The 14,555-nt window shown below is 41.5% G+C and overlaps 1 protein-coding gene across 5 annotated transcripts in view; it reads right to left on the reverse strand.

The window, feature by feature from the left end:
* MTCL1 (microtubule crosslinking factor 1) overlaps positions 1-14,555 on the reverse strand; it is a 205,281-nt gene that overhangs the window by 27,832 nt on the left and 162,894 nt on the right. For all 5 annotated transcript variants that reach the window (XM_030552782.1, XM_030552780.1, XM_030552779.1 and 2 more), the window contains 2 exons: positions 9,360-9,527; positions 1,392-1,646 (listed from right to left, as the gene is read on the reverse strand). In XM_030552782.1, coding sequence (XP_030408642.1) covers positions 1,392-1,646; positions 9,360-9,527 — 423 coding nt within the window. The remainder of the gene's footprint in view (positions 1-1,391; positions 1,647-9,359; positions 9,528-14,555) is intronic.

Consider the following 14,555-nt stretch of genomic DNA (forward strand, 5'->3'; position numbering starts at 1 on the left):
ATAGCCCCATTTGCAAGCCCTGTCTTCTCCCACATGTAGTGATGGTTTCAAGAATTATCAATAGTGTTGGATTTTTCCTGAATTCTCTGCATTCAAACACCCTGGAATAAATTAAGAGTACTCTTTAACCCACAATATGTATTGCCTAGTGGGTCGTCTTTAACTCCTCACTGAAGCACCTAAGGTGGGAGAGTGCAATAGAGAAAATGTACCCCTTTCATAAACTGGTTATGAAGAACACCAGACTTTCACCAATTTAACATGAAAAGCTAATTTGTATATCACCCAAGCGTAACTGCCGCTTAAAGAGCACACACTAATCTGGTGCAATGCAGCTTTCGATGTCCCATGGACAGAAAGTAACCAGTAAAATGCAAATGCAGAATTTCAATCGTTTTCTGTTCTTCTGATGCATAATTTTGATTGTAACAACGGTCAACCAAAAACTGTGTTTTACCTTTTTCCTATTCAACTTGCAAGAGTGAGTTTGTCTGTGTGTCTTTTCCAGACAAATAATAATGCCATTGTGTCTACTTGATGTCAACTGTTCAAATCAGTGAGTCTCCTGAGCATTTGGGCATGAAAACTAAGTAGTTAGATGTACAATTGCCAAATGTGCAACAGAAATGGGATGGGCAAAATCTGTGTATAAGCAGTATCAGAAGTAGCATTTGAATATTTGGCCTTTGTGTAGCTACTTAGCTGTTATCAGACTTGCTTCTTCAGCATCATCACGTGCATTACTTTACTAGAGAGAATAATTCAAATCGAGACTGAACTGTCATAGCTGCTGCATCTTTGGTGGTGAATTTATGGATGGTCAGACTTTCTGGGCAGGGAAAGATCTGCCAAACCTTGATTAACATACGGTTGCCACCTTTCTAATGGCTGGTAACTGTACCGCCAGACCATGCACCTGCTCTGCCCCTTCCTCCCCAGATCACAAAAGCCAGACATCAGGGCTCGTCAAGTGGCACCTGGACACACAAGCTGAAAACCGGACAATGGCAACCCCCTTGACTAACCCTAACTGTCCGATTTAGATTCTCAGCAAGAAAAAAAGATGCATAAAAGATTTCAGATGGAGACAATCAATGTGATTGTGCATGTGTTTGGTAAATGGAACGAGGAAGGAAATGATCATTAACTTGGAACTGCTTTCTCAGATGCTAATAATCCACGCAAGATACTGTGTTTCCCTTCCTGTCCCTCTCTCCATCCCCCTACTGTATTTTTATTATTGCATATTATGAGAAACACCAATGTGGCAAAAAAACCAACTTATTCCTGTGCAGTTTCTTAATAAAATTTCTTGACCGTGATCTGAATTGGGATAATATGTAACAATTAGCATATTCAGCTAGTCACCTGATCCGCCAATGCCCTCTTACCTGTTCCATCCTCCTCAGCAATTCCTTCTTCTGTCGCTCCCACTCTCGCCGGTCTCTGTCCAATCTATCCTGAAGCTCCATCTTTTCCCTGTTCCAATTCCTCTCATTGTGCTGGAGTTGCCATCGTAGGTCCATCACGAAGCTGTGACTGTCAGCCAGTAATTTCTTGTGCTCCTCTCTCTCCCTCTTAAAAGCTCCCTTTGAATCAGTGGTCAGGACAGTTTCCCCCTGGGCTTTTTCATTCTTCCCTTCCAGCTGCCAGTCAAATGAGAAGCTGTTAGTTATTCCCATTTCCCAGGTAAAACTTGTGCTAGATAAAGAATGTAATTATAAAGTGGTACTGTTAATGTTTTCACACCCAAAGTAGCACTAACCTTAAGATGCAGTTTTGCTCAGGAAAAGTAATGAAAATAATGGCACTATGAGGACTCCTTGTTTTTAATGTTAACAGTTTCCAGATCCAGTCTGTTCGGTTTACCAATAAAAAGGTAATTTTCCTAAATGCCAGTTCTGCAAACCCATCCTGGGATCTGAGAGTCACACTGGCTCTTTCTGGCTTGTGCATATCACCAGCAATAAAGATAATACAGGGCCTAATTCTGACTTCATCACAATACCTGTGGAAGCACAATGGGCCGGTCCTCAGCTATGCTTGGGCTGCTTTGCATGGCTCCATCAGTGCAAAGCAGCCTTAAACCCAGTGGATTTGTCCCCTGGGAGTCCCTCCGTACAGAGTAATCTTCAGGTAGCACACAGAGGCTCTTATCCCACCCTTATTCATGGCTCCTGGTGAAGGAGAAAGCATCAGGACAAAAGGGTGTAGCTTAGGCATCCCCAAGCCTCAGTAATCTCTGGCATTTGGAGTGATCCCTTGAGCAGCCTTTAAACTGGGACTGAGGTCTTACTTTCAGTCTGCCCCACTAAAAGTTACCTAACACTACCTCCCCCTGCTCTCCTTCAGTTTGTGCTGAAGACAGCTTAGCTGGACCAGAGGATCTGGCCCACTGTGTTCTGTTGGGTTTGTATACATGTAAGGAAGAGACAAATTTGGCCCTGAAACTGAAGCTTCATTAACAACTCTGTCTATGGTGTGTGAACCAGAATTGAATCAACCACTTCACCCTTGGATCTACAAGCAAACAGGAGTAAAAAGTAGTAAAAACTCATTTTTTATCTCTAAAGCAAAAAGCAATTACTCTGAATACACACAGGAGGCCTATCTGTCAGGAAAAGCGCCCCTTCTGCGAAAGAAGACAACAACACTTTAAAACGGTTATTCCTGGGAAATATGTCCAGTTCGAAATACCTGTCTGAGCAACTGGAAATTCATGCTGAATCTCAGGGTAAGTTGTCCAACAGTGATACCTAAAGACTATGAAACAGTCTCCCAAAGGGAATGGTGGAAACCGCATCCCTTGAGTAATTGAAAACTGTAGGAAAAATCCTACAGGAACAATCCTGCTTTGGGAACTGGGAGTGACAAATAGACCTAATCGATCTCTTCTACCTCTCACTTCTATGATCCTCTTATTTAAAAAACAAACACACGAATAGCTAATCTTAGCAATGTCCACAATAACAATGTGTCCCACTGCCTAGGCTGTCTCTGCAGCCGCTAGCTAAAAAGTCTTGTATTACTTCTAGCTCTGTGCTGACAACATCTGATGATACTGTGCCCAGACACAGATGTATCGGGATCTTACATACAATGGGCCTTTTTTTACACCCATTTATACCTGTGAAAGCCTACTGAAGTGATGTCTGACTACACAGGGATCACACTGGCAGAATTTGTCTCAATAAGCTGAAGTTGTTGATGAACAACCAGAAACATAGGTGCCAGGTTCAGCTCTCTTCAACATAGGAGAAAAAGTAATATTTGCCAAATAAAAACATGAAAACAAACAGGTAGAAATGTCAGACTTCTAAGAGGGGGTTCCTAAAAACAGAGACTAAAACAATAAAGCTGGAATTTCAAAAGCCCTCAGCATTTGTCTAACTCTGCTCTCAATGGTCAATGATAAAACTTCCCTTGACTTGAATGGGACTAGAGTTAGGCAGAGTTAGGGTACGTTTACACTGGAGCTGAAAAGTGTAATTCTCAGCTCAAAGAGACATACCTGTGCTTTCTCTGATTGAGCTATTATGCTAAATATAGACTCATAGCTATGGCAGTGCAAGTGATGGAATGGGCTAGCTGCCCTGAGTATGATCCCATTCGAGACCACAGGTACATGTCTATTTTTAGCATGCTAGCTCAACAGGAGATAGTGCAGCTATGTCTCCTAAGCTGGAAATTTCCAGCTTAGACATACCCTGAAAGTTAGGATGATCCAGCTGGCAAATAGGGTACTGAAATTGAACTCAGGAGATCTGGGATGAATATGCAACTCTGCCATAGAATTCCTAGGTGACCTTAGGCAAGTCACATCATATACCTGGTGCCTCAACTTCCTGTCTCTAAAATAAGGATAATATCTACCGAACACAGGATTGTTGGGAGGATAAAATCCATTAATGATTCTGAGGAGCTGAGATTCCACTGCAACAAGAACTGTATAAGTTACTAGATAGGAAAGATGGGGAGCACTTTTACAAATCCCATCCTAAATAACTAACTACAGAAAACATCTAAAGTGAAAATGTGCTATGCATTAAATTCATTTTAGCACAAATGTGTCAGACTCAAAAGGTTCTGATTCCTTATCATCATCAAGGTAACAGAGCAACAGGCCCATTAGAAATACAGCTACCCCTCTCCCTATAATCATTCTGATGGCAAGATGTTCCATTCCCCTTTATACCCGAAATAAAGATTTATAGGCATGGTCTTGTGCCCCTCAGTTGACTGTTTATATTTCTCTCTCTCTTCAGGTTTTTGTCTTCCTTGAATAAGCTCCTCGCTCATCCCTGATATCTAGTGATAGCTAAAGGTGAGCTGCAAACATAATACTCAATCATGCAGATTAGGCATTGTCCAGTCTTGCGTGGCGCAGAGCTACCCTGCTCCTGGGGGAGCGCTGAATGGCATTATAACTTAGACAGGCATCACTGGCCATATACTCCAGTGTAGTTTAGCCACTCAGGTGGACATAAGGCTTCAAGAGTAGCCAAGTTTGTTCTCTTCCTTCCCCCCCACATCCTGGTGCATACCCAGAAAGGATTTCCAAAATTTAGCTCAAAAATGTTCTCACTTCATTAACTGAGAAAGATGTAGCAAATGTTGCCAATTTCCAAGCTCATAATGTAAATAAGAAACAAAGAAAAAGTTTATTTTTTTATTACAACTCTCAAATGTGTGTTCAAATGGCTCCAGTTCCACTTTGTGCCACAGCAGACAGCAGATTGAGGAGTCACAGCTACCACTGCAGCCAGCCCACTAAGGGTCAGCCAAGTCATTTTAGTGCTGGATATGACATTGCGTGTAATGGGATTTTTCTGGGTGCAGGGGTGGCGTGAGGCTGGGGTGGAGGATTGTTTTTACTATTGTTTGATCTCCCCGGGAAGACTACGGGCTAGCTGTTAGCTCCTGCTGCGTTTACTTGGTAGCTGTCACACCACAGAATTATGCATGTTAGGGTTTTACGCAAAGCCTGGATCAGCCAATACATCCAGGGAACCTAAAGAGTCAGCTGAATTAACTTTTATGTGGTTTCTTTATCTCTTATGGTGTCCCTAGACTCTGTTTGTCAGAGGGTGGAGATGGATGGCAGGAGAGAGATCACTTGATCATTACCTGTTAGGTTCACTCCCTTTGGGGCACCGGGCATTGGCCACTGTCGGTAGACAGGATACTGGGCTACATGGACCTTTGGTCTGACCCAATATGGCTGTTCTTATGTTCTTAGCCTAATAATGGGTCATTTAGGACAGAGTTTTGAAATATTTAGAGGTCCCCTTCAAGGGACATTAACACCTCTTCAGATTTTCCATCCTACAACAGAAGTCCTAGGTGCTGGCTGCCAGAGTGCAATCTCAACCCTACAACTTCGTTAGAACCTGGGGGAACAATGTCACAACATGCAATAGCTGTGGCTAGCGTGTTATGTTGTGGAGACTTGCCAGAGACCAGTACTAATTCTCAAGATGTCCTGCAGCACTCAAACATCAAATGCGTGCTAAAAAACAAGCCCCTTGCTTTTGCAATCTTCTTGTAATGTGTGGCATTTGCATCATCATCCTTTGTAAGTAAATTTATTCTTATGTTTAGGAAATCACAGGACAAAAAGCAAACCTTGGCAAGATACATTCTCTCTCTATCTCATGCTCCTCGTAACACTTGTTGCCTATATATCTTAGAGCAAAATCTTCACCTTGGATAAACAAAAAAAGGCATGGCGGACTGGTCTGGAGCTGAACAAATGGGAGGTCCCTATGCCATCTTGCCTGTGAAAGGTAGGATAGCTCAGTGGGAGAGAGGGATGTGCTCTAAAAAGGAAGTGTCATGAAACTCCTGTACAGTCTACAATAGACTTCAGATTATGAGCAGGGAAGCTGGTGACCAGACAACACCTCGAAAGCTACCAGACCACAAGTCCTTGGTTGTGGAGCACCAAAAGAGCACAGGTCGTCTTCCCACGCTGCAGAAATGAACTTGAAGGAGGAAGAGTTGTCCTGCAGCTTCTCTGCCCCAAGTGCATCTGTGCAACACAAAGCAGGGTTTGGCTCTTATACTGATATCTCCCAAACTCCAAGCTCTTCTAAATGCCCAGAAAAGCAAGATCTTTGGTTGGCCCATCTTAAGGTCCATCATTCTCTTTTATTATCTTAAAACCAAAGCTCAGGGGCCTTCCTGAAAAGTAAGATACACTCACAATCCTGCAGGTCAAGGCTTTCATTTTTAATGTGCATTCTATTAAATCTTCCTGTTGTACTCCAAGGTAGCAGGTATATTATCATGGCTGGTTGCAGTGCTTTTCTATCAGGAGAGTTTTCTTCCCCCATCCCTACAAAGGGATCCTCAGCCATCAAAACTTCAAACTTGCTTCAGTAACCATAAATTAACAGGTGAACATCTCAAGGAAAATACTCTTTCTAATCTTACTTACTGCTTCACAGGTAAACTACAGGAGTCAGGAGAGCAAGAGAAACCAGGAAGGCACTGATTCTTTTACTCATTGTTGTGTGTCTGCATAGTTCCCTTATTCACTCGTTAAAGAAGATTGTCACCGGAGGAACAGATCTTACTACATCTGCCCAGGAAGAGAGGAGCACTTACTAGGGTATGTCTATGCTGGAGCAATAATTCTCAGCTTGGGTAAACATACCTGCACTAGGTCTGATGGAGCTAGGAAACTAAAAATAACAGTGGCTGCACAGGCAGTGGGATCAGCTAGCTATCCTGAGTCTGTACCTAGGGTTTCAGACAGGATTGTACATGGGGTGGGTGGACTAGCCTGTCCTGCAACTCATGGTACTGCAGCTACACTGTTATTTTTAGTGCTCTAGCTTGATCAGAGCTAGCACAGGTTTGTCTGCCTGAACTGGGAATTACACCTCTAGCTCTAGTGTAGAAGTACCCTTAGTGTGAACCCTAGCCAGGAAGAGAAGGAGAAGCTCTTCCTCTACTTTTACCAGAGGAGGGGGAGCTGCACTCTTCATTCCCCCTTATCGTAACCCCTACTCTTTATAACAGGTAAGATGGTGCCTCCCATCACCATGACATGGTAGGATGCACCATGATTGACATGACTGACCTAGTTGATTGATTAAAGTTTTTATTATTTCACGTTTTCATAGAATATGTAATGATGTTACTGCAACTACTCAAAGCTGTCATTGCATAAGTCATTCACCAGTTCCTCTCCCACTGATTTTGAGAATGAACCTACATAGAATGTTCTGGTTTTTGAACTGCTAGCGTTATGTTTTGTTATTTCTGTCTTCCTTGTGGTTGTGAGTACATGTGTTATATTGCAGTGGGATGATTGTTGGGACTATCATAATTGACATTCTGATGATTTATGTGGTTTCTTTATTGATATTTCATTAGTGGGCTTGTCTTTATCATGACGTGCAGATATCACTCGGAGGTCATGTCTTACCAATATCCATGTGTTACATGCTGATCAGTTTTATTTTTTGCATTGATTTTGGGGAGTGCAGGCATTGTGGGGTGGAGGGGGAAGAACTAACCACCACCCAACAACTGCTACATAACAGGAAATATTGCTGGTAGGATCACACAATCATAGAATCATAGACTTTGAGGTCAGAAGTGACCATTATGATTATCTAGTCTGACTTCCTGCACAATGCAGGCCACAGAATCTCACCCACCCAACTCCTGTAACAAACCCCTAACCTGTGTCTGAGTTATTGAGGTCCTCAAATTGTGGTTTGAAGACCTCAAGCTGCAGAGAATCCTCCAGCAAGTGATCCGTGCCCCATGCTGCAGAGGAAGGCGAAAAACCTCCAGGGCCTCTGCCAATCTGCCGTAGAGGAAAATTCCTTCCCAACCTCAAATATGGCGATCAGCTAAACCCTGATCATGTGGGCAAGACTCACAATGATAAAGATAGCTAAAGGGATATTACTGAGCCTGATATAACCATTAGTTTGGAGGGTGCTAAATACTGAAATCTATTTTTTCCTGCCAGTATGTAGTGAGCAACACTCCTCCACCCACTTATGCCAATCATGGTGCTGACTATTTTTCTATCTGAATAGCAAATGTACACATCCACAAAAACATGAACACACACAAAGTCCATGCTAACAACTGCAGTTTTCCTCTTTTCTTATGTTTTGTTCTTTACTCTCATTTAAAGGTTAATTTAAGAAAAATTGCCATCAAGGGTGTTTTTTTTAAACAATCAATTATCAGAATATTTGTGTGCAGTTATAAGCATTTGATTAGAAAAGTGATTTCAATTCCACTACATATAAATAAAATCTACTCTTGTACTCTGAGAGAAAAGCCTCTAGCACACAAACTGGGAAAGAAGTGTTCAGGTCTGAATGCTGTGAGTCGGATTCAGTCTCTTGACAGTGCTCTCATGTACAGTAAATCCTCTAAAATATGTCATCTGTTTAGTGAATATTTTGTATTGTATCTGCTTTCTACGGATGATTTAAAGCTAAACATCCTTCTACAGATGATACAAAGCTACAAATCTTTCTGACAGGTACTAAACACTCAATTTTGCCTCTTCAATGCCACACACTAATACTTTAGTCCATCAGATTCAGAAATGAATCCTAGTGGTTTTCGGCTAGCTTTTTTTATACCACCACAGGAAGCAGAGCATCTCCTGTGATCAGCAGTACATAGCACTGCAGCACCAGGCCCATGAATTGATATATATGATTCTAATAATAGCCTACAACAACAGGCAGACAAAGCATTTCCTTCAACGGGACTCAACAGCATCATCCTGTGACTCTGACTTGCTGGTTTAAACATTAACGTACTGATCTGATGGTTTATTATTAATGGACTGTTTTCTTTTTAAAAAGCATCCAGTAGAGCAGTTATTGATGTTCCATTCTGAGGCACTGACCTAGCTTCATGGCCTAGTTATTTGAGTGAATGAGGCATTATCAGGAAAACACCAGAATATCAAGAAACGTTTTCTTATCCATACACCGATCAGATACAGACACCCATACATTTCGTCCCTTTTGCTGAGCAATTAGCAACCCATTCTTATAATAAAATAAAGGGCCAGATTCCTCTACCCTTGATCACACTGAATAGTAGCTTACTCCATTAATAGTCACCCCGATGTAACTGAAGTCAATGGGGCTACTCATGGATTAAGGCACTACTCAGGTGAGGTAGGCTGCAGGAAACTGGCCTAAAATAAATAAATAGGATCCCTTATATGACTTGCATGGACTTCTTATTCCAGCAAGTGATTAAAACCAATTCTCATCAATTACTTTAATTAGCTCCAAACCAGCTTGGGAATAAGGCCTTTAAATAAAAATTCACATGTCTTTTGGCACTGATCTTGGGTACAGTACCTGCTCCAGACGACACTTCAGCTCAGTCCATTCCACCTCCCAAGCTGCCTTGTCTGTGGCATACTGTTGCTGAAGCCCATGTCGCTCTCGTTCATCATCCCGGAGCTCAGAACGGAAGTCGTCCAACAAGATTTTCAGAGCGTTTAAGAGCCGCCGGTTTTCACTTGCCTGCAGGAACAAAAAACAAAATAATTATTAATCCTTCTTCCTCAGAAAGAAAATGCTCACATTCTTGTCAACTGTACGAAGGAGAAAAGGATCAAACACACAGGGTAAGAGGTGACATAAGCATCCTCTGAAAATACCAGAAGAGGAATATACAGTGTCAGTGTTAAAAGGATCTGATCCTGCAAGGTGTTTAGCATATTCCGTGGAAGTTGAGGGTACGCACAGTATCTTGAAGGAGGTACTCAGAACCTCTCAGGATTGAGGTAATAAATTATAACTTTGTGGCTGTTAAATTTCTAATTTCAAGCCAAGAAATCATTTCTGATCCTACGTGTGCAACTGTGTATCTCATGCAGTCATCTCCTGAGCACCAAAACTCAAGTATGTGTAAATTACAGAAGATGATAAAGGATCCATTTCTGATGCTTTGGCATTACAGACAATGTTTGAAAGTCTCCATTTTGAGCAGAGGAGCATTGTTTAGATGCAGAGTGATTCATTATTCTGCTCTTCAGAGGCACCCTCAACCCTCTGCACTTCTGTATAGGATGGTGTTGAGTATGAGTGCAGTCTGTTTTGGAAGCAAGTATGCTACGGGGTCTACTTTTCCTCTTTCTGCATATGACCAGAGAGCAAATCCCTGTCCAAACTGTGGGAATATTTTTGCTGCATTTAAAATGTTCTATGACAGATACAGTGTTAGGCAGAAATCAGGCAAAGTAAAAGTTTAGTTCAGGGTTAACCTGAGAGCTGGGCACATACATTTAGTCATCATTGATGAGTCTTTTGTTGTTTGCTTTCTGCAAATATTCTAGTGAGCAGCACATGCAGTGAACTTTAAGCAAAATATTGTAAAATATTTGTGAAAAGTTCATATTCAGTCAGTCAATAAATCAAAGTAATTCCTCGAAACCTGTTTCTAATAGTTGCCCTCATCCAATTAAGGACCAGAAATGTATAATGTGATTTAGGTGATGAATCAAACTCCAATCAAATTTTCAAAATAAATGTCTCACAAATGAGTTACAGATCAAGAATTATGCACAGAATCTATTCAACAAATTATTTTGAATAACAATGACCTTTAAGAAAATTACAGTCTGTTAGTAGACAATTTATGAGGAGAAAAAGTGGGAAAACTCATTGAATAAATTAATTACAAATTATTCTGCTGGCTTTCATTAATGTGTAAGTTAACATTGCTACCTTGAGAAGACTTAAATTAGCTGATCTGATGCACAGATGCTTGACTGATTCCTTCTGTTTTCTCATTAACTTTGTCACTTTCTGGTTTCTACCTATTCTTCTGATCTGGTCCCCGATAAAGTCCAAATATGGGGGTTATTTTCAGATGGGGCAATTAATGCTCACAGCAATTTAAACAAGAGACAAAAAGAATTCACACTGCAAAATTCAGATCTACATTTGCAACACTCCAAAGTCTAGGTGCGATTATATCTGAGGAACTGGTCTGTCCCATTATAAAGATAGTGGCCATCTGAAAATTCCAGATCTGGGCTTGGATTTTAAACAACCCCTGGCGTTCAAGGTTGTTCAGCCCCAGATGTTTGGTTGGGACCCATGAGAGCCAATATAAATATTTTTTTCCATAATCATTTGCAATTATTAACCTAAAATTAAATGCTAATTGCAAAAAGTAGCTCATGAAACCAAAAGTGCCATGCCATGTACATCTCATTTAGTTCTCTTTAGGAACTGGCTAAAATCTTGCTAGTGATCCCTTGGTCCATAGACAGTATATTGCAACAGAGATTCACACCAGATTTTGCAGACTTCAGTTCTACGGTTCTGCAGCATGGGCTTACAAAATATCAGAAATTAGAGAGCTAAAAGTCCCATTAGATCAGCTGTTCTGTCCCCCACCAATGCAGGTTTACTCTCAATATAATATTTTCTAGTACAATATAGTATTTTCTAGTAGTATTTTCCAGTGTAGTTTTAAATACAGAAATTTGCGTGGAAAACCAGACTGTAATAACTAATCAAACATGCCAAGTAGGCTTAGAAAAATTATAGTTTACATTATTCCAAACCATATTACTCCTGGGGGCATTCTGCACCAAAAAAATAAAAATTCTGTGCACAATATTTTAAAATTATGCACATTTTATTTGTCAAAATAACACTACATAATCACACCAGTTTCAATTATTTTGATAATTTATTTCAAAATACCTGTCAGCAAGTATGTCTGTAACAATACAGACACACACAAAAATTCCCCCAAAACTTGAGAGTTAAAGAAACCCCTGTGACAACCCAGTTCCTGTTTCTCTGCTCCCTTCCCCCCACCCAGAGCCCAGCTGGAGGGGACAGACACCCACAACACTCCCCTCCACCTTCAAGCCCAGCCACCGTGCCCCTCCACGCCCAGTCGTGGATCTCTCCGGCCAAGATACCCACACCCCTTACTCCCCAGAGCCCAGACACACACCTCGTCTCTCTCCCAGAGCCCAGCCATGGTCTCCCCAGCCCAGACACTCCCCACTCTCCCCCTCAAAGCCCAGGGATCCTGAGGGGGAAACAGCCTGATGCTTGGTCCCAGGCTTGTATGGAGTTTCCTGCATGCTGCCATCTCTTTCTCTCAGGGAATGCTGGGAATTACAGCTGCCAGGAACCCTTTAGGTCCCTCCCCGCCAACAGCACTGCAGCCCATTTCTGTGGGAGAAAGTAAATTCTGCGCGCATGATAATTTCAGCAAAATTCTGCAAGGCACAGTGGTGTAGAATTCCCCCAGGAGTTCTATATGGTTCATTAGAAAATAAAATGCTGTACACATGGGGAAATGACTGCAAGTGACTCATTGACTTAACAGTAATCTGTTTGGACTGAAGGAAGAAATGAACTGTTGCTACATGCAATACCATATAGCACAGGGTTTAAAAACAGGCATACCCAAAGAAGCAGAATTAAGACCACTGTTACTTAATGCATGTTAGAACATTACATACTGTTACATGCTGAATATGCACATACCATCACCTATTAATCAATTTGTTGATGTGATATTACAGTTACCACCATGAGTTTCATTTTGCTGTCCAATGAGGGCCAGGTTTTCAGAAGCGATTAGCTCTTGTTTAGATGCCAGAAATAAGTGGGTCTTTTGAAAATCTGGCCATAATATCACAATGGAAAGGATTATGTTCTGAGCACTTCAAAATCTGTCCCCACAAGAGTCCATGAAGCACTCTTACTCAAGGATTTTATTCTGTGTTCTCTGCTGTGGCCTGACAATGTGTTTCTCTATCAATTTAACTGAAAGATTGCCCAGGTGGGAAATGGGGCAGAATTAAGAACTGTAGGACAATAAGAGCAATTTGCACTATAAGAACTCCTGGAGCTTCCCCTCTGCATGCACCAAATATTCCACAAAACTATTCAGCACAAGTTCAAAGGTATCTTTTGTGTGGCCACAGGCCAAACTTTATTAGTCTCTCTATTCCCTTGTATTACAGGACACGCCAATCCTCTTGCTGTAGGGCAAAGACACACACTGTGAAAGCAACTAAAAGAATCTCAAAAATACACATTTCATGACAAAACAATTTAACCTCTAGAGGACTTCTGCTCCCCAACAAAAGCTCCCCCCTTTCCCTCTTCTTTCTCAGAAGGAAATAAGACACGTCTCAGCTCAATTGTCCTCCTTCATCCTGGTTAAGAACTGGAAGTGCCTCCATGCCTACCTCCTCATGGCTACCTGAGTCACCTCCTCACACTGATGGGACTAGGATTTGGCCCTGTACAGTGGAACCAAGTTACAGAGACACCATCAACTGGAATAGAGGGGGAGATTTTCAAAGGCACAAATGGCGGTTAGGCACCTAATTCCAACTGAAAGTCAATGGGATATAGACGCCTAACTTCCATTTGGACTAGGGGCCTACCTGCCATTTGTGCCTTGAACGTCTCCCCTCTAGTCAATTAACACAAAGTTAAAAGTAGTTTTGGGCATTACACCTGCCTCTCTGCAAGTCCCACTGCAAAATTTCCTGGTTTTACTATAGTATTTTCCTACATTTAAAAGATATTACCCCAGTTGCAGTGTAAAGACTCACATGAACTGAGTGACTGCACAGGGAAAACAGTGAAAATAATCATTCACAAAGTGCTGTTAAATGCTCTGCATAAACCAAATGGGGGAAATATTACTTTTCTAATCTCTTTTAGTGATCTCACGTGTAAACTATAACTGAGACAGGTAACAAATTTCAGACAGAAGTGTTATTTTTAAATTGATTGTGTTTGCCACGGGAATCATAGCTTTGAATTGCCTGATGTCTGTGCATGTAAAACTTCAACCATAAAATCAGGTAAAATCTAGGTTTATTTAATAAACAAAAAGTAATTAGCTGTTCTAGAGAAGAGCCTATGGAGACACAATATAGGTTAGCAGAGGGCTAATGCCTAGCTCTACAGGAGTGCTATGAAAGTCACTATTATGGACTCGATATAGACATTCCCTATGGTAGCTGGAGTTCTAACTAGCTTGCTAATATAAACCCAATTTTGATCACATCCCTCTAATTTCCTCAGTGTCCTTTCTGCTTGAAATTCCTCATCTGTGGTCTGTAGTCAGAAAGGGATTTTTGGGGGGTTGAGCAAATTTGAAGGGGTTTAATAAGATGTTTCTGAGACCAGGGTCTTCAAAAAGATTAGGAGAAATTTTAGAAAATTCTTTGACTGTTGCTGGTAACACCACAATGATTAAAATGGCTGTGTCTAGAAACTTCATATTTATTTTATTTAAGAATCTTTGAGGAGATCTAAGGCTCAGTCCTGCATGTTTCTATCTGCTCTGGACTTGACCAGCAGAGCACATAAACACATACTTCATTTTAAACAGATGAGTAATCCCACTGATAGCAAATAATAGCTCTTATGTCCCTCCTGCTCCTCCCATGGGCCAGTGTATTGGATGAAGTCAGAGGAAATGGGGCATGGCTGGGCTTCCCTGCACGCTGGTGATCCCTGGTTACCATAACAGGCTGTCCCCTGGGGACACTG

Source organism: Gopherus evgoodei, chromosome 2 (genome assembly GCF_007399415.2).
Source record: "Gopherus evgoodei ecotype Sinaloan lineage chromosome 2, rGopEvg1_v1.p, whole genome shotgun sequence".
NCBI lineage: Eukaryota > Metazoa > Chordata > Testudines > Testudinidae > Gopherus > Gopherus evgoodei.